Source organism: Tigriopus californicus, chromosome 6 (assembly GCF_007210705.1).
Source record: "Tigriopus californicus strain San Diego chromosome 6, Tcal_SD_v2.1, whole genome shotgun sequence".
Lineage (NCBI taxonomy): Eukaryota > Metazoa > Arthropoda > Copepoda > Harpacticoida > Harpacticidae > Tigriopus > Tigriopus californicus.
The window spans coordinates 13,019,946-13,044,495 of NC_081445.1; the positions used below are offsets into that span (position 1 = coordinate 13,019,946).

General features: G+C 40.6%; 2 protein-coding genes across 2 annotated transcripts in view; both read left to right on the forward strand.

Moving 5' to 3' along the window:
• The window catches only part of LOC131882040 (venom protease-like), a 29,920-nt gene extending 13,095 nt beyond the window's left edge, over positions 1-16,825 (forward strand). The window contains exons 4-6 of the mRNA XM_059229072.1: positions 1,535-1,613; positions 1,686-1,786; positions 16,147-16,825. Coding sequence (XP_059085055.1) covers positions 1,535-1,613; positions 1,686-1,786; positions 16,147-16,550 — 584 coding nt within the window. The 3' untranslated portion in view covers positions 16,551-16,825. The remainder of the gene's footprint in view (positions 1-1,534; positions 1,614-1,685; positions 1,787-16,146) is intronic.
• A 3,148-nt stretch (positions 16,826-19,973) lies between these two features.
• LOC131881942 (uncharacterized) lies at positions 19,974-21,755 on the forward strand. The gene is made up of 3 exons (XM_059228936.1): positions 19,974-20,283; positions 21,052-21,153; positions 21,478-21,755. The coding sequence occupies exons 1-3, from the start codon at positions 20,235-20,237 to the stop codon at positions 21,690-21,692; spliced, it is 366 nt and encodes a 121-aa protein (XP_059084919.1). The 5' UTR covers positions 19,974-20,234; the 3' UTR covers positions 21,693-21,755.
• The last annotated feature ends 2,795 nt before the right edge of the window (positions 21,756-24,550 follow it).

Here is a 24,550-nt window from a genome sequence, read left to right on the forward strand (position 1 = left end):
CTTATTTCTTGCCATCTTTGGGGCTTCCATAATTTGTTCTGCCTGAATCTCTAACCATTTTGATCCCTCAGCCATAGGTTCTAGGGGCAGGACCCGGGATATTATAACCTCACATTACCGTCGTTGACGGATTGTCAAAAAAATGTTGAATCACTCAACCCTGAAAGCAAACTTAAAATTCATTACTTTTTTTGCTAGAACTAATGCAGTCGTCTCATAATGAGTGTAAAATGTAGTACGAGTCCCATAGCATAAACAGAAACTAGTTTTGCAATCACACTTTAATAAAACCGAAGATTCTGTGGTCCCATAAGTTACTTAATGATTCCTGTCTGAATTTAGCCGCTGACCTTCGGGGTACCGCCATCTAGTGGCTATTTTTCAAGACTTAATCCTGCAGCTGTTTCTTCTCAAGGTTCATTGTCCATGAACGTGTTTACTTGACTAGCCCTATTGGGACACCCATCATTCAGATGGCAGGCCGAGCGAGAGAGCTGCCATCTGACTTCGGAACAAACAAAACAAACAAACTCGGAAATAGTGGAAGCTTAAGCTAGTTTAAGCGAAAGAAACTACAACGCAACCCTGATATCAAAACTGAGCAACCTCATTTTCCAGAGCTAAAGATAGACGAAATTGAGGGGAGATTTGAATTCAATTCCAAGCACAAAGAAATTTAAAAAAAGGAAAACAGATAGAAGGAAATCTTCTCAGACGCTGAGTTTTAACGCTGTTGCGTTCTAGTTGAGCAGATTTAGCTCTCGTTTTGAAACTTCAAAGCTGCCTTGTTTTCTCGCTTAATTTTGGTGTTCATTTCGCACCGACAATGCTGCTCGAGTTCAGTTCCAGCCAAAATCCAACAAGGCCTTTTATCATGCAAACTAAGATATTATTGAACAGACGATAGTTTTCATTGTCAAAAATCATACAGGGTCTCGAAAACCAAAAAAAGAGCCTTCTATTTAGAACACTAGGACGAGAAAGAATGGGCTTGTTTAAGTTATTTCTTATTTTCATTTTTCTTTGAGTTCCTTACACTTAATAGGAATAGCATCCCCCGGCAATTCAAATTAAAAAGGAATTAATATGTCTTACATATATTTAAACTAATTGGATATCTGATGCAACAAAATCAAGAGTTGTCGCAATCAACAATTTTGGTCAAAAACGTGTCCAAGTCAGACTTAAATCCTGTTACAGGATCAACATCTTCTATCTACTCTTTGTGAATACTTGAGGGCACCACACCAAATTGTACAATAATAGAGCCAAGACACAAAGAAGAGGGATGAACTTAATTGTTCTGATTAGTCTGGATTCTCGAGGACTTGAAAGTGCTCTCAAAACGCAATCAAGCGTTCATAAGTTCTTTTTCATTGAATGCCTTGTAAAACATAGAATATCAGATGAAACCACCTTCTCTCAGAATTGATTCTATGATTTGGGAAATGTTGTCAAGTTTGAGCCAGATGCTGATAGATTATGGAGGGACTTTTTTCAATGCGAATTACGCCAATTGTATTGATTGTTCTAGGGTGGGGATTGCAAACATCCAATGGGGGCCAAAGTGACAACATCTTGAAACAAACTCCGGTTAAAGTGTTCTCTAACTTGTAAGTCGCACACATAGGAGAAGTAGGTGTTTGAGGGACACCATTTGTTGATGTTTTGTTATCAATTTACAGGTTTTGCAACACAACCCATTCCAATTTCGACTCCGATATTCTTCAATTCCGGACCAAGGCCACGTTGCCGAATCTTTTCAAAGATCACCTAATGTGTGCAGGTGAGTTCGATTTTTGAGTTAATCTCATGCATTACTAAAGTGTTTCAAGTTTTGTTTCAATTTTTTGCCTGATTAATTGAGTCACCTTCAGTTTCTATGATTTAAGCTGGCTCACTTAAATCGATCTAGATATCGATGATGAATCGGACTCTCTTTTGCGCAGCTTTTTACGTTTCCGCATTTTTAATTACGGCTGTCTTAGTCAATTTTTGAATGATCGACTTTAGCACAGTAATCTAAGGAATAAATCAAAACTTGAGTGTCAGAACTCTAGGGTGAGGATTCACTAGAATTCGACCTATTTTTTGCACGTTAATTAACATTCATGTTGTTTAATTAGAATATTGAGGTAAAAAGTTAATGTTAAGGTTAGATTAGGCCTTCACGAATTTTGGTAAAATAGTTTGGCCAAATGACTTAATTTCGCACTTGTCTATTGCAATTATTTGGGACCACTTTAGCACTCACTGGGGGCATAAAAAGTATTGTCAAAAAATTATCAGCGCAAGCATAAAATTACTTTAATGATTGAATAATAGAACGAGGAAAATAAAAATATAAATTTATTGTTTATTGTTTATTGTGGGTACCACTCAAATCACCATGGGTGAGTATAAAGAGTATTGGTATGTATCAATATTATAAAAAGATGTAAAAAAGAAGATGAGGGAAATGAAGAGGAGGAAGCAAGCCAGAGTACACTTCTTTTCACCAGTCACTAGTGGTCATCCGTTATTTCTTTTGGCAATAATTCCCGCAAAACTCGTTGGTTCCGACTTGTTAGTAGAACATAAGAGAGAGAGTTCCAGATTGGAATACTCCGAACAAAGAAAGAACTTTCTCTAGGTCGGGTCCGAAAGGGTGGCCGTCTGAGGTATAGGACCTCAGCTCTTCTTGTTTTGGCGACTCCATCATCCCTCAGATGGTCGAGAAAACGGGGCATCATTTTCTTTTCAATGATCATCACACCATTCAAGATCTTCCACATTAGAGTCGCATCAAAGCGATGCCGTCGGGTATCCAAGCCAACCATATCAAGGTGCCGCAACCGATTGGAGTAGCTTAGTTTGGACAGAGAAATCTCGTAAACCTTCTCTGAACCGATTCAATGAGGAGAATGTCTTTTTTCAGGCAGGGATTCCAAATCTGAGAGCAGGACTCTAAACGAGGCCTGACATATGTGATAAAGAGACGGGTGAGAAGCTTAGGGTCCTTAGTTGTAAATTTTCTCCACAGACTCTCCTCGCCTCAACTGCAATCTGAGCACAATGATCCGAAAACTTGAGCTCACAATCAACGGTCACTCCAAGGTCCTTGTGTCTACGAGTCTATGAGTATGAGTGTGTATGGGTCTATGAGTGTATGTCTATGAGTGTATAAAGAACCAGTAATGATGTAGGCGAACGTATTAGTTTTCAGCGGCCTTGCGTCACAAAATGCAAGCAAAATGTAAGCAAAGTCAAAGGAGTAAGTAATCCATGCAGGGATGAGAAATCATTAAAAGCCATTTTTTTACCATCTGGCAGAAAATGGTGGCAGAAAGTGGCAGAAATTCCTTTAAAGTCAAATTTTGCCATCGCTGAATCCATGTCTAAGTGAAGAGGAGTAAGCTATCCCTATCAAAGTGAAAAGGCGATAGAGGCGGGAAATTCAAACTGAACGGAAATCGTCATTTTGAAGGTCAAAGTTTCACATGTCCAGTCAATAATTTGTCAAAAATGTTACTAAAATACGACATTTCAGAATCAATCACAATTAGAATCATTTTTGCATCATACTCTGGGCTAGAAGGAAAAAAAACGTTCAGACCAGTACATAACTTTCATGCTAATGTCGGCAAATGCCATATGTGCCGTAAACTTGATGATTGCCCTAATGCAAAAAAGCTCCGAATTGCCCCCATGCTAGATTTCAATAGAGATTGTCGCTTCTTTCATTTAATGATCATTTATCGAACAAAATTGAGTGGCTAAGATTAATCCGAATAAAATGCTTTACCTGACATGACTTTACTAGAGAATTGACCAAAAGCACAATTAGTCATCCTTGGAAAATGATGAATTTTCGAAGCTGCCGAGCCCCTATTGAAATGCTGCATGGTTAAACATCGGGAAATGGGGAAATTTGGGTTTCGATCGACATTAATAATGCATGAAAATTGACTTGAATCTATTCAACGACGAGCAACGCTGATGGATGAGGTAAAGCGACATGGTAAGGACATTAAGCTCATGGTTGGAAATACTCCAAAGCTACAACAGCCACGGGTTTCCTGGTCGAGTCCCTTCGGTAATCTTAGGACTCATACACAAGAGCTCCACCAACGAATTGTGTTTGTTGATACAGAGAGATCAAGTCAAGAACCTTGAACGAGGTTCGAGCTGCCATTGCAGAAAGGCCGAGTGACATGTATTTTTCCATTGCACTGACTAACTCTACACAACCTCAACGAGAACTTTGAGAGATAATATACGAATTTTTGCACTAGTCAATATTTCTTGAAAACTTGAGTTCTGAACAACAGTTTAAAAAAAAATCTTTTCTTGAATTGAATGAAAAAACAGAGGACATAAATGAATTTTCAGGCAAAAATTTTCAATTTCCTGCAAGATGTTTTTCCTTGCCCTTGAGGTAAATAAGCCTTTAAAAAAAATTTAGCCTGTCTACCTGATAAACTTCCAAAGTGCATGAAGAACCACTCAAATTATCAAATTTCCACACATTGTTTTAACTCATTTTTCCAAACCTTAATTTCGCGTTCTCCCAACCTATGTTATTTTGGCTAAAATTTGCCACCGAAAATCAAACATTTTTAACGCAAATGGAAATTTATTTTTCTACACCTAAATAACCTTTCAATTACTATGAGAAAAGACGAGGTTACCTCGCTTTTTGTTGGATAGGGTTGATCATGCGTTGTATTTCGCTTTTTTTTCTTTTTGATAATTCACAATGATTCTTTTATAATCTTCACTAAAAGTCATTCTTTGCATGTGCAAAAGCGCAGTACTCTCCTTTTTAGGCCTCCCACGGCGCAACTAATATGAGAGGTTACAGAAAGTCAGGTGATGCGTAACACCCTATAAGACAGAAGCTAGTAATATAAGGCACGACAATGCCTTCAAAACTTGCCACATTTCTTTTGAACTTCACACTGATCAATGTCAATATCTTACCAACCGCCCTGATGTGGTCAAAATGCTGAGCTGCCCCGTACGTTCCTCAACAAGGCAGTTCATTCTAGCAACGTGGAATCTCAAACTAAATTTTTCAAACCTTGACTCTACCTTTTCTGAATTATTTTAGGCTACAGGATGCCTTGAAAACTAGTAACATGATACGCTGTCAAGTGAGAACTAATCAACTGATCTCTTTCTAAAATCACAATCATCCGCCTTGCTTGTGTTTTATTCAAACACTGGTCAGTTGGTTACCTTTCCATCATCAACCTATCAAATTTTCGGTGCAGTGTTGTTTTTGGTTTGTGTGTCTCTTCGTAAACTCTCTTTGTGTGCCTTCACAGAGCTTGCGGTGCAAACCGGCTGAACTCATTGGAGCCCAAATGGGAGAGGCATATTCAAGATGCGGCTGAACAACCGACTTGTACAGAGTTAGCATCGTGACACTATCTCTGGACTTAAACGTGCGATATATCCAACCACATGTTTGAAAAGCCTTACCAACTTTCAACTGGATATGCTCATCGAACTTTCCATTATCTTGGAGGACTACACCTAAATCCTTCATGGATGAGACCTGCTCAATGTCCTTACCTTCATCATCTAATAGTGGAGTGTCTAATGGCGTCGACCCAAAGGTCATTGAACGGAATTTCATTCCATTCAAGGCCATGTTACTCGCAGCAACCCAGGAATAAATTTGGTCTAGGACCTTTGCCAGACAACCAGAATCCTGACCATTCCTACCAACTACCAATTTTGTATCATCAGCATAAGAAGAGATACTGACATTACTACTACCAAGCTTCTGAAGCGGAGCAATGAAGATGATGAAAAGGAGAGGACCCAAAATGGAGCCCTGAGGGACACCCGACTTGACATCATGTATGTCACTAAGGGATCCCTCAACCTTAACTGATTGTTTCCTACCACAAATGAAACTTCTTAGCCAATTGAGAACCTTGCCTTGGATCCCAATCTCATGGAGCCTGTTAACTAAAAGGCCATGATCTACCTTGTCAAAGGCCTTGGCAAAGTGGAGATAAACTACATCGACTGATTCATGGCTCTCCAGTCCCTCAATAACCTGCTCTATATGTTCAATCAGTTGGGTAACCGTGCTAAAATGTGCTCGGAACCCATGCTGGCTAGGAGGAAGGACTTCATGAATATCAAGAAATTCAACAAGTTTGAACTTCATGATCTTCTCAAACACCTTCGCAATATTCGAAGTGAGAGAAATTGGCCTGTAGTTACTGGGGAATGACTTATCTCCCCCTTTGAAAATTGGAACAACATGAGCTACCTTCAGAGAAGAGGGGAACTTGCCCTGGTCCAAGATTCAACGCATCAAGTACAAGAAAACAGGAGCAAGAACCTGTGAACATCTCATCAGAAACTGAGATGTCACTCCATCAGGGCCAGGGGAGCTCGAGAGTCTCAAGTCCCTGATGGCCTCTAAAGCATCTTGATCTGTGACTGCAAGATCATCTAAATGCTCAGCTTGACAAGCCTTGCCAGTCCCAACAAACTCATCAATAGAGCAATGGACTGTTGCTCCTAAACTCAGTGAAGTTGAAAACCCACTAGAGAACTGATCTCCAAGTATGTTGGCCATAGTCCCTACATTGTCTATGGCTTCCCCATCGACCTCAAAAGGCCCTACAGGGTGTTTGATCTTTCTCTTAGAGTTTGCATAAGAGAAAAACGCCTTCGGATTCGACCTCACCTCTTGAACAACTCTACTTTCCTTGTTCAACTGATCTGTCTCAATGGAGGCCTTAATTCTACCTTGGATTAAAACCAACTTTCTTGGAAGGCTATGCACAACTACTGGATTCAAAGTGATCTGCTGCCGTTTTGCTAGTTTGCAACTCTTTTTGAACAAATTCTTCCTATAATTTGGAATTTTAGAATGTGCACCGCCCTGTAAAATACATTCAGAGATTGCTAGACTGGAACAGACGTCCTCAAAAACTAGAATCATTTTGTCTAAGGCTACATCTATGGACGATTCCTTTTTCAGCATTGAAATAAGATCAAGCTCCCCTAACCTTTCTATAATCAACGGCCAATGTTCATCTTTGAATTTGAACTTAGCCAGACCGACCTTTTTGTCCGGTCTTACTCTAGAGCACGCCGGCTTTTGAGTAATGGTCGACCCTATCTCGAGAATTGATGATCTGACAGATTACTAGATGTCACATGGACATACTGGATCAGATCAGGGTCATTGGAAAAAAACAAGTCAAGAACGCTATTCGCTCTGGTGGCTACACCAACATGCTGAGAGAGATTGCGGAAGATCGCAGATTCCTCCAGCTTTTCGAACGACTGAGACGTCGATTTCGATACGGGAATATACCCATCTGGACTAGACTCCCACTCTACAACGCTTGCAGGAAAATTGAAGTCCCCTACAAAGAAAACCTTTGAGTAAACTGACTGGTCCAACTCATTTCTTATGAATTTGAGAGCTGACAAGAACGAGCTTACTGAACAAGAGGGGGGCCTATATATTGTCACAATGACAAACTAAGACCTCTACTTCTCCATTAGACATTTTTACATGACTAGTGTGCAGGTCATTTCTAACATTTAGACATACGGCTCCATGCGGAAAAATGGGATTGTCAGGGGGTACTCTATCACATCGAACTAAATTGAAATCAACCATGGCCACCTCTTCATCTAAGACCCCTGGTCGAAGTCAGGTTTCTGTCATGGAAATGAACGAGACCTGCCTATCTAAAGCTAGTTCCTCAAGAACCTTGATCTTTGTGCTATCTTTTTTGGAAATAAGACAATGCACATTCAAACAAAGCCCTTTTATGGGCAGATAGCCCTTCCATGGACTAGAGCTATCAAATCTTTGACTAGGCTCTCTAACCTGAAACAATCCTGTTTTTGGACAAAACTAACCTTAGGTGGAGGATAAGAGAACCTTTTAGGAGAGGGTAAAAGGGGAGAAGAAGAGGGAGAAGGAACTCTGGCCGCCACCTGAGCATACGATCTAAGAGATGCGTGGGGCTCATGGCGACCAGAGGGGGGCTTAGGGCTTCAAAGTTTGGGCAGAAGAGAGGTTAAAGGAATTGAGGGTGAGGTTGTAGGAGAGGGAGGGGAGCAAGGGGAGGGAAATAGGGAAGGAGAGAGGAAAGGGGTGGGGTAAGTCTGTTCATAGACTTGACAATGAGGTTGAGACAACTGCTATCTCTTCCTACTAGTGCCCCTGAGATGGGCCTTTGTGCATTTGAAATTGAGGCATACCTTGTGCCTCAAAGATCATATGCACATAAATGGGTGAATAAAGCTACATCCCTGTTTGGAAAAGGCCTTCTCATTGAATTTGAGAAGGCCAAACTCTCTATGTTTGGGACACTATTCTGGGTGAGCCAGTTTACACCCTTTGCCTGCCTTTTTGCATCTCTGTCGTTTATGGTAATCGCAAATTTTGATAGCATTCTCTACTATGCTCTCTTTGACCTCTATGACCTCTTTGACTACTTAAAATCGTTAATTCTAAACGTCATTCAAGGTGAAAATAAAAGTTGGTGTATAAGTTAAGTTTAACCATGAACTGAATCGACGTTTTGTTTCTCTTAATCCCTTCACTTCATCCATGGCCGACGGTACCCTGGCCCATGCCTGGTCATATTTGAAGCTGCCAAATGTACCCAAATAATATAACGGAAAATTTAGTAAATATTTGTTCCGTGTACAATCGAGTTCATTATCCCAATATGATATGAGTGAAGTAAAAGATGAACGATATGTCTGTTAGAAGTGTACAATAACATCAACTGCCCATCAAGTTGTTCGTTTGTCGTTCAGATGTCAACCAAATGCCAGCCCAATGCTCGCAGAGACGTCGTGATCCATCGGAAGTCTCGGAAAGCTTTGAGGTTTAAAGACACTCTCGAGGAATTGATTCTCAGAAATTGATCGGATGTAATCGCGAAAATCCTCGGTCACCAAAAACGATATTCCCGTGATTAATTCCAGAGGGGGAAGAGAATCTGAATAAGCAATCTCATCCTCAAGAATCGATGTTACCAAAATGTCGGCCCCTGACGGCAAAGATATCCGAATCCTTCCTGGATATTTTATTGGGACGTGGTTCCGACCTGATGTCAACCCTTTGCAGTTCAGACCCAGTGGTGGTCAGATGTGACCCACATACCATACCTTACAGAAGAGGCAGACATAATCCATTGTCGGCAATCAATCCGAGGAACCCCTTGATGGCCAATGTGACTGGCCTGACGAAAGGAGGTCAACCCTGGACATTGGTATGTGACAATCCATGTTGCGATCAGATGTTGCACAAGTGCAACAGTTTGCAGAAGAAGCCGCCACCGTCCACCAGGGGCCCTCTGAAAACCCGTTAGCCTCCATGAGGAAGAGGTGGAAGTCAACGTGATACGGGAAATTTAAACAAAAAGTGGAGTCACATTTTGGATCTTGAGGAGACGAGTCACATTTTCGGGCTCGAGGGGAATGGAGCAACCCATCGTCCTTCAATGAGGACACAAGTCACGTTGGAACATCTGAAGTGAAAAGACCTCTCCGATCGTGAAGCTCTACTCCTTGGGTGAACGAAGGACAATTTTATTAGAGTGGTGGGAGGTCAGTCAATCCATTTTGAATGAGGACAGTGAAAGTCAACGATTTGAGTCGGGACCCAGGAAGCCGTGCAGAGGCAAGAGGACCTGGGGAAGTGGAAAGCATACATCAGTGAGCCAGCATAGACGAGTTGAAAAGTCTCTAGAGCTGAGTACAGCTGAGTGCAACTTCTGAGTTATACTCCGTCAATTCGATCGACCTTCAATCCAATCAAACCGACGTTATCACCGTGGATCTCCGTTGGACGCAAGAATCACCCTCATCAAAAAGTAGGATCAAACCATTTTCTGTCCTTGTATGTTCTCCCTCTTCCATGGCCAGGCAATTTCCCCCTCTTTCATCACCCGAGCAAGACAGCTGATTGGTAGAGTGTCATGTTCATGTAGAGCAATTGAATAAAGTAGATTGAACTGTACAGTTTGCTTTGAAGAGTAGCATAGATTTCTCAGACGACCGAGATCGTGCTGGCATCGTAAGGAGTAGGATGGGAAAATCCCTAATGGCTTGCACACGATGCGGTAGTGGCCGAATCCCGGCTGAAGAAATAAGATGACCCAAGAATGCGATTTCTTGAGCGCCGAACTCGCATTTCTTACGGTTTAGAACCAGCCCATTCTCGGACAGGCGCGTAAAGAGGATTCGGAGATGTTCGAGATGTTCATGGCGGGATCTACTGGCTATCAAAATATCATCCAGATACACATATACAAATGACAAATCCCCCACCACTGAATCCATCATGCGCTGGAACGTTTGGGCCGCGTTCCGTAACCCAAATGGCATTTTAAGCCATTCGAACAAGCCAAAAGGTGTACAGACGGCAGTTTTGTAGCTATTTTTTATAGCCCCAAACCAAGTCCACTTTCGAAAAGATGGTCGAGCCGTAAAGACCAACAGCGAAATCCTGAATATGTGGAATGGGATAACGGTCTGGTATGGTAATGTCATTAAGACTACGATAATCACCACAAAATCGCCAAGACCCATCAGATTTGTGTGCCGCATGCATCGCGGAAGAGTAGTTACTCTTCGAACGTCGGATAATTCCCAAGTCCAGCATGGATTTGAAATCTTCTTTCGCGGCCTTTAACATTTTATCATTAAGACGACGGGGTCGGGCAAAGACAGGATGACCAGTGGTGGGCAGATGATGATAAATTCCGTGCTTAGGGATCCGATCTCCAAAAGTTGGTGTCACCAGTTCGGGAAACTTGTTCAAGTGGGTGTCATAACTATCACACACTTCTGACTTCAGAACCGTGACCGATGGAGCCACGGCTCGTCCCACATGACCGTAAATGGAGTACTTTGAGATTGGATCCCACAACCTCTCATTCGCCAGGTCTATAACCAGGTTATTTGATCGGAGAAAATCTGCCCCCAAGATGGCTTGAGACAAGTCTGCGAGATAAAAATCCCAGACGTAGGACTGTTGTCCCAGAACGACGTTCCTAGATGTTCGTCCATAGCAATTAATAGCCGTGCCGTTTGCTGCAGACAGAGACGGAGATCCCCTCATGGAAGCCCGCATCTCGCGAGAGACGGGTAAGATACTTATTTGGGCACCAGAATCAACTAAATACGATTGGTTGGTTAGTTTATTGGTAACAAATAACAGTCGGCCTCCAACGCCCATTATTGTAGGTCGACTTCCTCGTTTCCCGACAACGAATTGACTCCGCCTCTTGGCTTGGGGCCACGTTGAACGAATGAGCAAGGCTTCTCGCAACTAAAGGCCTTTGGTCCCCAACGGCGATGATGACGACACCAGGCTGAACGGTTCGAACCACGCGACGAGTCGTCTACAGAAGTCCTGGAAGCCACGGCTTGAATCGCCGCGCCATGAGCAGAGACCAGCTTGTCGGCCAACAAGGCCAGAGAACGCGTAGTCGATGTATCGAGCAAGGGCACGAGGTGAGCACGAACATCATCAGGCAAGTGGTCCAAGAATATGCATTTAAACAAAAAGCATGGTTCATGTGAACCCAGATGACCCAACATCTCATCCATTAACTGAGATGGAGAGCGATCGCCGAGAGAAGACACACGAAGCAGCCGTTGGCCCCGCTGATACGATGAAAGGGTATATGTAGACAAGAGCCTGTCCTTCAACGTTGAATATTTCGAACCCTTCACGGGAGGAGATCGTAGAAGATCAACAATACGTTTGGCCGTGACTTGATCTATTGCAGAAAGGACATGATGATACTTGGTATCGTCGTCGGAGATTGAGCGGAGAGAGAACTGGGACTCTGCTTGTGCAAACCACACAAAAGGCTCCTCAATCCAGAATGTCGGGAGTTTGACCGTCGCAGCCGAAACCACCGGGTTCTTGACCTCCACAGGGTCAGCCGGATTCATGGCCTCCTTTGAATCCATGACGGAAAGTAACAAGACCAAATCACGTCGGGGTCACCATTGAAGAGATAAACTTCACTCTTCAGATAGGTAGATTTTGAGTGTGTATTTACAGATCAGGATTCACGAGGTAAAGTGTATGAAGCAACATTGGGAGAGTACGAGCTAGACTCAGGAGCGAGCACATTTGGTGTCACAAAGGAAGCCGCCACAGTAGTAAGTGATTTGTATTCAACTGTATCTAAAGTTCATCACTCTTGTAGCAGAAATCAGTAGTTAGACTCTAGAGTAGAGGTCGACTTTGATAGACGCATTTAGACTAGGATAGTGACCATATTTTGCAGGATAGTTAGCCTTAAAATATTGGCCCAGGTATATGCCAGACAACCGAGATTGATCTGGGACCGTGGGGAGTAGAGGTAGCTAGCGATTTGTATCCTTAGTCAATTGATGACTGTTTGAGTACCTAATAAAGGAAGCTCGAACTAATGCTTGTATGCCCTGATTAGGTTTATAACTGGAGGCCTTAAGATAGGTCTAAGAAATTGAAAGCCATGTACTAGGTGCTCTCCATCTTTGAGAGCTATCAAGGTATTTTTACCTAGTGTTTGGGTCAAGAGTTCCATGTTTCTGTTCGTTACGGGAATTCAATAAGTCGGGACCTTTCACCCCTGGATGGTGGACGGAACACCATTGAACTCAACCTCCCTACCAGAAATAGAAAATATCTTAGAAACGCTATTCAAGAAAGGTACCGGAAGCGACGAAAAAATCAGCGGCGGCCGCCTTGAGGTCATCATTTCTAACAACATGCCCTTCTGGCTGAAGAAGTTGTGCCCTTCCCCCTACTCGCCGGATGCCAACCCGTTGGACTTCACTTTTTGCGTGCATATTGAGTCCAGGCCCTGCACCAATTGTTACCCGAATATTGATGCCCTCAAGACCGCTGTCACCCATCACTAGGACGCCATGTCAGCAGAATACATCCACGCCGGGTGCAAGGCCTTCCGCGGCCGCCTTGAGGCCATCATTGGGGGTACACCAAAGACTAGGGTAGCCANGCACCAACTGTTACCCGAATATTGATGCCCTCAAGACCGCTGTCACCCAGCACTAGGACGCCATGTCAGCAGAATACATCCGCGCCGGGTGCAAGGCCTTCCGCGGCCGCCTTGAGGCCATCATTGGGGGTACACCAAAGACTAGGGTAGCCAAGGAGTTCTCCGGAATTGGAGGTGGACAGTGCGTATTGGACAGACAACGGAGGGGCAATAGGCTTGTTCACTATAGTGGGTCAAAAAGCGCAAGCTTTGTTTCAATTTGGTAGTCAGGTTAGTAAATATTCTCCATTCATCTCATCTACACTAATGCTTCTTTCATCACTCTTTTGAGTATATATTATCTAAAAGGGTATGTATACGAACTAAAGCAGCGTCATGAGAGAACCACACCCTGATCCCAAAGAAGGACTCACTCTATGCTCCAACATGTTGTAACAGACTTGGAACACGCACTTTAAGCTCCTCCTCTTCCTTGTTCCCATTGTGTATATAAAGCTATGTTTCTCATGAATAAAGGGCAGTCTACGATTTACCAACTAGACCGACACTTGTTTCATTTTTCTAGGTAATACTAAGTCTCGTATCTTGATCTCGTTAGACTTGATTCGACCGTTACAGGTATATATAATATACAAAATAGTTAGAAATGTAGGTACATACAAATTACAACCTCTTCCAATGTTTCATTTTCCCATTTTAACCTTTTTTGTGACAATAATTTATACCCCGATTTAAATGCTTTTGGCAATATCTTAAGCTTTAAACCGTTAAAAACTAAAGCCAAGTGGAATTGTTATGGACATCTTTTCTAAGAATGTTTATACAGGTTCAATAGATTAAAGTTCCAGTCTCTTTGAGCAAAGATAACAGTGTCAGGTGTGAAGGTTTTATTGAACCGCTCTTACGCCTTATTATTTCTAAAGGATGGCAATTTACAGAATTGTAATTACCTTCTACCAGAATCTTCCAATTATTCTTAACCAGAATTGACGCGGTATATTGAACATAGATAAAAAGATGCAACTCAATGGGCTTTTCCAAATACATTTTAAAATCAGAAGACCACCAACATATAATTCATACCCCTCATTCATTAGAATTCAATGTTGGTTTTCTTCATTCCTTCCATTTTTGAAGAGTATTTTGGTGTGTTTATAGGCCTGGGCACAAGCCAACAACTTTGCATTCTAGGCAGGCTTAATACGTGGAATGGGGTCCCAAGGCCTAATTGCAACTTCACACACTTCACTTTAGTCAATTGAGCTAGTTGTGGATGGAACACTAAGGTCACGGCGCGGTCACTTCAAATTTACCCCTTTCAGTGTCCCGCAGCCGTCGATTTTTAGGGTGACTCTTTTTCCAGGGTAGAGACGTCCTTGGGGTAGCCCAGACATTACATTAGTTAGGTTTAAACTTTTGTTCATGTAGTACTACTGGTTTCCGAAATACATCTTGACGAAGTTCCAAATTGAAAGTGTAAAGATTTTTTCGGGCACCTGGTAGATTCACTTGCCATAGGCATTCAAAAATTTTGGGTTGCTTCCGGCGACGGGGTTTGAACCCACCACACTTAGAGAGAGAATTATTTTCTTGTTAACCTGTAGCTCGGTCAATTCCTGTCAACTCGGTTTATTTTTTAGTTCAAATTTCCACCTTTCAAAGTTTAGTTTCAGTTAAAGGGTGATGGATTATGGATGAATAAAGGAATTTGACGTGTTCGTGATTTTTATTTGGGCGAGATAAATTTGTCTGCAGTTCTAACACAATTTTGATGTCAGTGGTTGCCAGGAACATCCAAGCACCCCTTGAAATGAAAATGAGTGAAAGGTGCTTTAAACACTTCAGGCTGTTTCACGGTTTCCTTGAGTTTCATTGTCAATCATCTTGTATTATAAACAACTAAGTATGTGAAAGCTGGAGCATAATGTCAGGAAATGATCAGTAGTAGCCTCTTTAAAAGGGTGGACGTTGAAACCCAATCCAAGGCATGGCCTAAAGCATCATTTTAACCCCGTTTCTTGATGATACCAAAGCCTTCTAGGGTATTCGACGACAATTGGAAATAACCCCAGTTAAATTCCGACCTCCACGCTTCATCCCAAAATATTGACACGAAAATACTCCATCAAGCGGTTAAGGTGAAAAAATAACGGAGAGAAGCGACAAAGCGCGCCAACACTCGTACAATAGCAGATATTTTCATGGCTGATCTCCTTGACCGCTTGATCGTTTTGCCTTCTGCTTCAACCAATGTGAGTTCAGAATCCAACCCGACGTAGAAGGGTAAAGCGGATAAGCCACGAAAATATCAGCTACTATCCTCTAAACTCTGTGGGCTTGTGCCGGCTGTCATCCCTTGATTAGCTTAATTGTCATGTCACTTATCTGTCTTTAGAAACTCAATTAGCTTTTTTATGTGGTTTTCAGATCTATGTGACTAAAAGTCATTTGGCCCATATTTTGGGTTTACACTATTTATACCATATTTTTGTGTTTGGGGCATATTTTGGCCGTCTCAAATATCACAACAATTTAGAAATTGACGCAAAGAAGCTTTTCACTCAATAGAAAGACATGTTTTACCTCAATGTAATAATCTATAGAATTCAGTGAAGCCAAAAATTAAGGCTGTTTTGGACGTCTGTAATACTAACCCAAAGTTCCAATACAATTTAGACTTTGCAAGGGCATGTGTTCATTTTGTAACCAAGGGAAGGCCAATAAGTATTTGAATAATGCTTGTCCCTACTTGTAGTAGTCTGCAGTACTATGCAACATTTATTGAAAGCCCTGAATGCCCTGACTGATCATCTTTTCTTGACAATCCTGCTTTCAGGGGTTAAGCCTAACTGTTGAAATAGTATTTTCACCATGTCTGCAAAGTTTCAGAACTTCACTTTACTCATAAACTTTCAAACTGCTTTTTCATAAACGATGTTTTAGTCCTTGAGTTTCCTTAAACAGAAGACTTACTTTCGATTGACTTAACGGAAACGGTCCTAAAATACGAACAGCCTTTCATTAATGATATTTGCCCTCGTGAAAATGATTGGAAGTCGGCAAGCCAGTGAAGTACTTGCGCTTAATAATTCATCAACCAGTGTGTTTGACCCTTAACGATCTCTTTGGTCTAATTCAGGTTACGAATTGGGCAATTTTGGATCGTGCTCAGGAGATTCGGGAGGCCCAATTGTGCGTCTTTTGACCACGCCGCCCAATATTCGTTACATTCAGGTTGGAATCGTGCAAGGTGGCGTTGGAGACTGCGGAGATAGCCGATATCCAGGGATCTACATTCGCCTGAACGACCCCGATATCCTGGCGTTTATTCAAAGCGTTGCTGATACAGGATCTCCTCCTTCAACAGTCCGAACAAGTCCAGCCCCCGTTCCAGTTGTTACTAGCTCTGCTCCACGTCCTATCCAAGAGAACCCCTCACGGGTTGGCCCAGGAGCACTTGGCCAAGGAAGTGTTGGTTCTGGAGCCATTGGCTTAGGAAGTTCTAATTCCGGTGGTTTCTTCGCAAACCAAGCTTTGGGTTGAGGTTTTCATCAGAATGTTTTTGGATAAGGTTGTTGATAAATGAACTAAAATAATCAATAGTTTTGAAAGTGACGCTTTAAGGCAATGAAAAGAAAGGTGTTGCCTGTCGGATTTTCTTTCTTCCCTTTTTTTTTTGTTCCCAAGACAATGAATCATTATTTGAGAAGCGACGGACGGCAATCCGTGTGGACAAGAATAATTTTAAACTTTCATTTTTTCTTCTTTTTTTCTGTCGCTCATGTTTTTTATTTTGAATAAATTCTGATATCCTGTTATTCTCAGCAACTTTGTATGTATCTCTCTCTCTCTCTCTCTATTTGAAGTCAATTTCTATGTCTAAAGGGTTACAATTATTTTTTGAAAGCATTTAGTGTGGTGTTTTTCCTTTTTTGTCTTTGTTCGCAGACATGTTTTACGGGATCGATTCTTCAACGTTAAACAACTATAAACAAACAAAGAAAAAGCCACTTTATCCACTCATTCCATCTAAATGTTTATTGAAAGCTCATCAGATAAGAATGAAAGTTACCATAAAGTGAATAGACTTGACCGCTTCTATTTGAACCCGAAATGATGTTTTCGTGTACGTATTTGTCTATTTTTTGGGGTTTCAAGTCCTCAGTTGCCTTTTTTTCAGGTACAATTATTTGTAATTTCCAAGAGCGAAGAGCTAAATTCGAAAATAGATTCAAATTTAGATTTCACGATTTGCTTGAAATGTGTGCAGCTTGAAAAGGGTAGTATGCATGAGTTTTTTTTGTTCCCAATATATTATATATTTGTTATATTTCCGCAAATTCAGGCATTTCCATGCAACAAAGTAGGTTATGGCATTGCCGTTTTGGGATCCCTCATTTTCATGCAAAGATTACTTTACTTAGTAAATACAGACAAACAACGGCGGAGCTACTTTTTTGATTGTTCATGCCAGATAAAGTAGTGAAATTTAGCTTTTTTCATTTTAACTTTTCTTGAAAAGTTTTTATCCTTTTTGCAGCCTTCTATTTCGCCACAGGGAATGAAATGTTCAACACCACAAGTTGATTCTGAGGTATTTCTATGTACATAATGTCCTATACGCCAATAAACTAGAATGGAATGTTAAAGAAGTAAGAAAATATTGTAGGGCCTATATTTTAAATAATGATGGAGGTAAAGAAAAAGAGAGGTGGATTTTATTATTTTAAGTAGCCTGAATGTTTGAGGATTTTAACGTACAACCTAAATGCAACTTGGGCTTGTACTGGACCTAGAATTGACCTTAAAAATAGTGTTTAGTAAGCTGATGTACACTCTTGAAGACATATCAGACATTTTACGCAACGTATCAAATGATGATCTTCGTCACATGATAGGTGATAGTGATAACTAAGAAGTAAAACACCGTCCATTTTTAATATGTCCCGTAGAAAAAATGTAGAAGATACGAGAAAATATCTAAATTATAATATGTCCAAGATATTTGGGGTTTATTGCTGATTGCCATCAATCACGAAGCCATGTAGATTAAGCTCTTCATCTTGGTGAACCCAAAACTAACTTTTCATGCATGGGTAGTCAATGTAATTTATTAGATTTCGGGCTAAAACAACAAAAGTGATTCAAGGTCATAAAATCCGCGTCAAATTTCTTTGACCTCACATTATGAAAATGATCTTAATCATTTTGCATATGAACTTTCCAAATGATAATATCAAATTATGTTGGTGTGTTTTCCAAAATGAGATTCGGCGAACGGATTGCATCAAATGATTCAGCGTAATCTCATAATAACACCATCATTATTCCGCTAAACGAGAGAAATAAGGCTGGCTAGCCCTTTACTTATGGAAAAATATCAATCCCTTTTCCGACAGTAGGGCTAATTTTGAGTACGGTTAGTGACTCATACTACATGAATTGACCAGCAATTAAAGTGCGACAAAGTACAAGGTCGTTGATAAAGTGGCCTTATGGTTGAAGGCATGGTTAGTCACATAAACAAAGTCAAGTCAGGTGACCCAGAAGGGCCTCTTCTCTTTATAATGGTCGTTGCCTCGATTCAAAAGATTGATACTGCTACTAGTTTCACTTCTCATACAGACGATACTTCTTTTTTCGGTGGACTTCGGCGGATTGGGATCACGAGAAGCTCTTGAGGGCATAATATCCATATTAATTTACTTTATAAATTAGCTGATACACCAACAAATTACAGTTTTTAGATCTGGCTATCCCTTGAATGTAGGGTTGATCAGGAATTTCAGTCAAAAACTTGTCCAAGTCTGACTTAAATCCTACTGCTGGATCAACACTTACATACCCCTACGAACATTTGAGGGCAGGAAATTGAACAATAAAAAGGCCCGAGAAAGAAGAGAGTTAGACTTCATTGTTCTAACTAGCCTGGATTCCAGAAGGCTTGGAGGTGCTCTCAAAACGCACATGCAGCCTCTACGGTTTATACAATTAACCCTAAATCCTGGGTCGGGACAAAGCTCGTGAATACATTTGAAAACGTAAAGATTCAGTCATCTTTCGTGTCTCGTTTGAATACTGTACAATCCCAACCTTCCTAACCTCTTCCAATATGAAAGCTCTGTCACACCCTCAAAGTTCCTGGTAAAACATTTTTGGACCTGCTCAACCTTTTGCAAACCTGCTGAACTCATTGAAGCCCAAATGGGTGGGGTATAGTAGGCGTTGCTGATCCGGTAACAGCTTTCAAGTCTGGCTTGGACAAATGCTTACCATTTCAGATTTAACCTAATCCGCTTGCTCATATTCTTTGGTGGATCAAATTCAGTGCAATAGTAAAGGATAACATAACGAAATAACAAGATTATTATATTTTAATAATATGATTATATTTATAATAATCTTCATGGCGATATTTTTTCTCATTGGATCGGTATATCCATTTAATAGACAAGGTAATCATGATTGACCTTTTTTGTCCCATTCTGGGTTCCTGGAGCGCCATTAGAGGTGATGATCTACTACAGCAATACATCAATACATTTTGAATTGGTGCAATTGTAACAACCCAAAAGCTCGAAAATTACTCGTTACTAGTTTCTTTTTTCACTTTCCAGAGTGCCTTTTAATTTTTCTTTTCTCTCTTCTCATTATAGGAAGTTTCAAGTATCTAAACAATCTAAACAGAACTTGCCATTGTTTGCTAATTTAAATCATATATCCTGAAAGAGGAAGATTAGGTCTGAAAACTGCGCTTGTTATTTGCTTATAATCTTTTTATATTTGCACTGCCTTATTGATTTTTTTCTTCTTTCAATTTCGTCGGGCTAAATTGTGCCATGGCTACCAATCTTCAATTATCATTAGCCGAGAAGACAACGAACGAAAAATTCTTAGTTTTGTCTCTTTTACAACCTCTCATTTTGATAGCAATGGAGATAACAATCTTTGTAACGATTATTGAAGCCCATGAAAAACCAAACCCAAAAGAAAATATAAAGATTAACATTAAATTTGTCCCCACGTCTGTTATCTCCATGGCCGTGTATGAAATGGACAAGTCGAGTTCTTTGTCCTTTTGAGAAAGTTTTCGAAGATTGGTTGTCTGGACAACCTTTGATAGGGCGTACAAGCATTAAGTATATCAGCTAGACGTCCAAAGGCCAATCTTGCATTCTTCTGTTTCCCCTCGTCACGATCGCAACTAGTTCCATCCAACCCTTCAACATGAAAATCGCTCTAGCGACTTTGACTCTGACGCTCCTGGTCACTACAGGTAAAGTATCTTAGCCACTTCCAAGTCTACATGTGTTAATAAAACATCTGAGTTGTTCATGGTCGACGCCAATGTCGTTTAGCTGTATTTGATTGTTTTGTTCAGATTCATTTCAAAATTTGGTTCCTTAAAGCATTCGTGTGAACTTACTTTGGACATCCTTGAACTCATGTGTTGGAGCAAGATCTTCATGATCCTCTTGATTTGATATAGTTTGCAAAAAGCGGTCTTTGTCGTATTTCTTAGCAATGCTGAAACTGTTGCTAGATGAATAATTACAAGATCGTACAGCGCAGGATCTCTTTTTCAAAAAGATATTGGTTCTATTTTAAAACAACTCGAGTTAGAGCAGAACTTGGAAATGCGTTGATTACCTGGGCTTGGATTTCAAATACGATTGGCACATTCAGAATTTAGCTGGAATATAGCTTTGAATAAATGGTTTATAGTAAATGGATACCGCGTTTTGAACGTGCTAAACGTTTGAAAAGACTTGGTAATTTGGATCTAATCTATATTCAAATTTGGCGTTGCCCTTTTTTCCGATTACTCCCAAACTCTGTTTAAAGTTTGCAAAAATTTTGTTTGACGGCATTTATCCAGGTATGTCTATGAAGATGTTACTGGGGAGCTAAAAGCTGAATATCTTAAAGAAAACGTGTTCCTCATACTTTTTGCATTTGTAAATATCAGCAGATATAATCAAGGTAATGAGTGTATTCCAACTATTGTGGTTTATTCATTCTACCTTTTTTGTGCCCTCTTTAGGACAATGCCTGAAGTGTTACACTGGCACGGGAGATTTTAGTTCTTCATTCAGTCAGAAAGAATGTGCCTCCAATCAAGAGTGGTGCTTGAAAAGCAAAACAGGTGAGGATCAATTGCTATCTTGATTCGTTTTGGAATGCTTTTGTAACTTTTATCCAACTTCGTTAATCGTATTTCCGTGCGCAAAAAGCATACCCTTGGCATTTACTTTCATAACGTAAATAACCGAAAGGTACCTTTGGAAAGAAATGATATTAATGAAAAAAGTGACAAGAGAGAGAAATGTAATCTTCCTTTAATCATGAGAGGGGTTCTCTTCCCTCGGATTCAATTTCCTAAGCCCAAAAAGCTATTTTCTGCGTAAAGAATAATTTTGTGCGGGTCAAAAAACTTTTGTAAGTTTCAATGACTCATATCTTGATTCAGGGGTTTCAATCGCTACCGTGGAGACAAGAGGATGTTATGCATCCACTGACAATAATGTACTGAGTAAAAGTACTTGCCAGAGCGTGGACGTAGCTGGCATTGGAACAGAAACTTGCTACTGCAATACGGATTTGTGCAATGGAGCACAAGGAGCTCGGCCAATCATTGGAATGGCCATGACTTTGATTACCATTGGGGTATACTTTCTCATTTGATGATTGGCAAAGATTGTGAGATTGGATGAATGTATCAGAAAGATAAAACCTATGAAAATTGGACTTTGAGTTCATCTTACTTTCATACTGTGTCCAGAAAGTACTGAAAAGCACCTAGGTAAGAGTGCTGTACAGGGTGATCAATAAGTAAAAAACTAAACCTTATTTCCTCTATCACCTTATGTAGCTAGCTTGAGAAATTTTAATTTGGTTGGAAATTGACGTCTTCTTGTTAATATGAAAGTCGGGCATAGGGACGGACTTCTAGAGATGTGGACTGCGAACAGAAAACAAAATTTCGTATCTCCTAAACAGTTCATCTTATTCCAAATAGCCTCTTGAAACGACCACGAGATCTTGATGAATAGATGAACTTGCCCAAATTTGAGCCCAAAGCTTCATCTAGGGAACTCAGGAGGTACAATCAAAGTTATCTACTAAAGAGTACATAAAATTCAAATCTTCGGCCTGCTCTTGGTCAGTTGCATAAGCTTTTGACTACATAACTTTGAAACGCTTCACTTTTCAAGTAAATGATATAACAATGACTTACCTTTAATTGACGATATCTACGGTTCTTATTTTAATACTTTAATTTGAAAAGTGGCTCAGAGTGGCTATGACCAAGACCAGGCCGATTTGGAGGGAAGTTCGTCCCCAGTCCATATTTCTAGAAGTCCATGGTATAGGGGACTGGATCCTTTGGGATTTTGTAATAAGCTATCTCGTCTTTTGCACTTACATTCACTTTCAAAGTCAATTCTTAGGGGAGAGTAGAGGTGTTAGAGTGTGGCTTGTCTAGAAACCTATGTACCTTTTTTGCCGGAAACCATAACAAAGAATTTCCTCGACTTTTCTTTGGTTAGGTATTGACGGGTAAGCAAAACTAGTGATGTTGGAAATGAAGCATTTGCGGGGATTTGCTTGAAAACATTCCATCAGCTCAGTCCCGCCCAAAAAATGGTGACTTGATGCTGCGTAAGATCTTGTTCTCGCTTGGCTGTTGCTTGGTTAAAAAAGACTTAAAATTTCGAAAAGTACGTTTTGGCTTTATCTCATGAACCCTGTTAACTCAAAAGGCAATGATCTACCTTGTCAAAGTCAAGATAGACTACATCAATTGACTCATAACCTTCTAGCCCCTCAATGATCTGCCCTGTTTTTTTTTTGGTTTGGTCTTTCACGGGCTTTTCTAACCGCTACAGGGAATGTAATCCTCAGTACTATTAAAATGAAAGGCTATAATTCATCTATTTATTACCTTTCAATCTTTTTATGATATTTGGTCTTCCAACGAATTTGAGTTGGCAGACCGAGCTAGTCCTTGAATGCAGGGTTGATCAGGAATTCTATGTAAAAATTTGTCCAAGTCTGACTTGAAACATGCTACCGAATCAACAAGGCCTACGTATTCCCCGCGAATATTAAAGGGAAGCAAATTAAGCAATGAAGGAGCCCGAGAAAGACGAGAAGCGGAATTTAATGTTCAAACTAGCCTGTATTCTTGAGGGCTTGAAGGTGCTCTCAAAGCGCATATTAAGTCTCAACGGTCACTAGAATTGAGCTTAATTCTGGGGTTGGGACAAAGCTCATGGATACTTTTGAAAACGTACAATATCAGATACCTTTCGAACTTTCTCTGAACACTGTAAAGTCCCAACCTTTCTAACCTCCCCCAATAGGAGAGCTCTCTAAATCCTGTGATGTTCCTAGTGAAACATCTTTGGGCTTGCTCGACCTTTTGCAAACCGGCTGAACTCATTGGAGCCCAAATGGGTGAAGCATATTCAAGATGTGGTTGAACAATCGACTTGTACAGAGTTAGCATCGTGATGCCGTCTCTGGACTTAAACGTGCCATATATCCAACCACACATTTGAAAAGCTTTACTCATCTTCAACTGGATATGCTCATCGAACTTTCCATTATTTTGGAGGACTACACCTAAATCTTTCATAGATGAGACCTGCTCAATATCTTTACCTCCATTATCTACGAGTGGAGTATTTAAAAGATGTGACCCAAACGGCATTGAGCGGAGTTTCATTCCGTTCAGGGCCATATTACTCTCAGTTACCCATGAGTGGATTCGATCTAAGTCCTTTGCAAGGCTAGTGTTAATCTTGGCTATTTCTATCAGAAACTAACTTTGTATCGTCAGCATAAGAAGAGAGACTGGCAGTAATACTAAGCTTTTGAAGCGGGGCAACGAATATTATAAAAAGGAGGGGCCCTAGTATGGAACATTGGGGAACACCTGACTTGACATCATGTATGACACTAAGTAATTTTTAATTTTAGGTGCATGTAGAGACCCTTCATTGTGATACGCCTGACGTGTATACGTAATCTTATTCGATCGTTCTGATTAGCTGTCAATTTTCGATGAACCTTGCCAAAAATAGTCATCTCATGCAACACAACTAAATGCAATAATCTCAATTGTTTGTCATGCAAAAATACATGGGCGCACCTCATCTTTTGGTTTCCCATAAAAACAAAGGCTTATGGGAAACCTGGGGTACTTCTAAATACAATGTATCCTAGAGTCCCCCGAAAAACAATTATTAATGTTGATTCAAAGTTGTCCTAATACTTCTTGTGAAGATAGAAAACCACTGAACGCGTGTCTGGGGTTGGTTAGCAATGATTAAGTACAAGGTGCGAGTACTTGTGCAAGGTTGTTTGACTCTGTAAGTCGTATTCACGGAGCATTTACATGTACCCTTGGTGATACTCTCACTTGAGTCTCGTGAAAATTACAGACTCAATAAAATTGGGACTTGAGGAAGATGTTCTCATTGCTTCTGAAGTAATTGTTGCGACAGGTCAAATTGAACAAAGTGTAATTTAGGTGT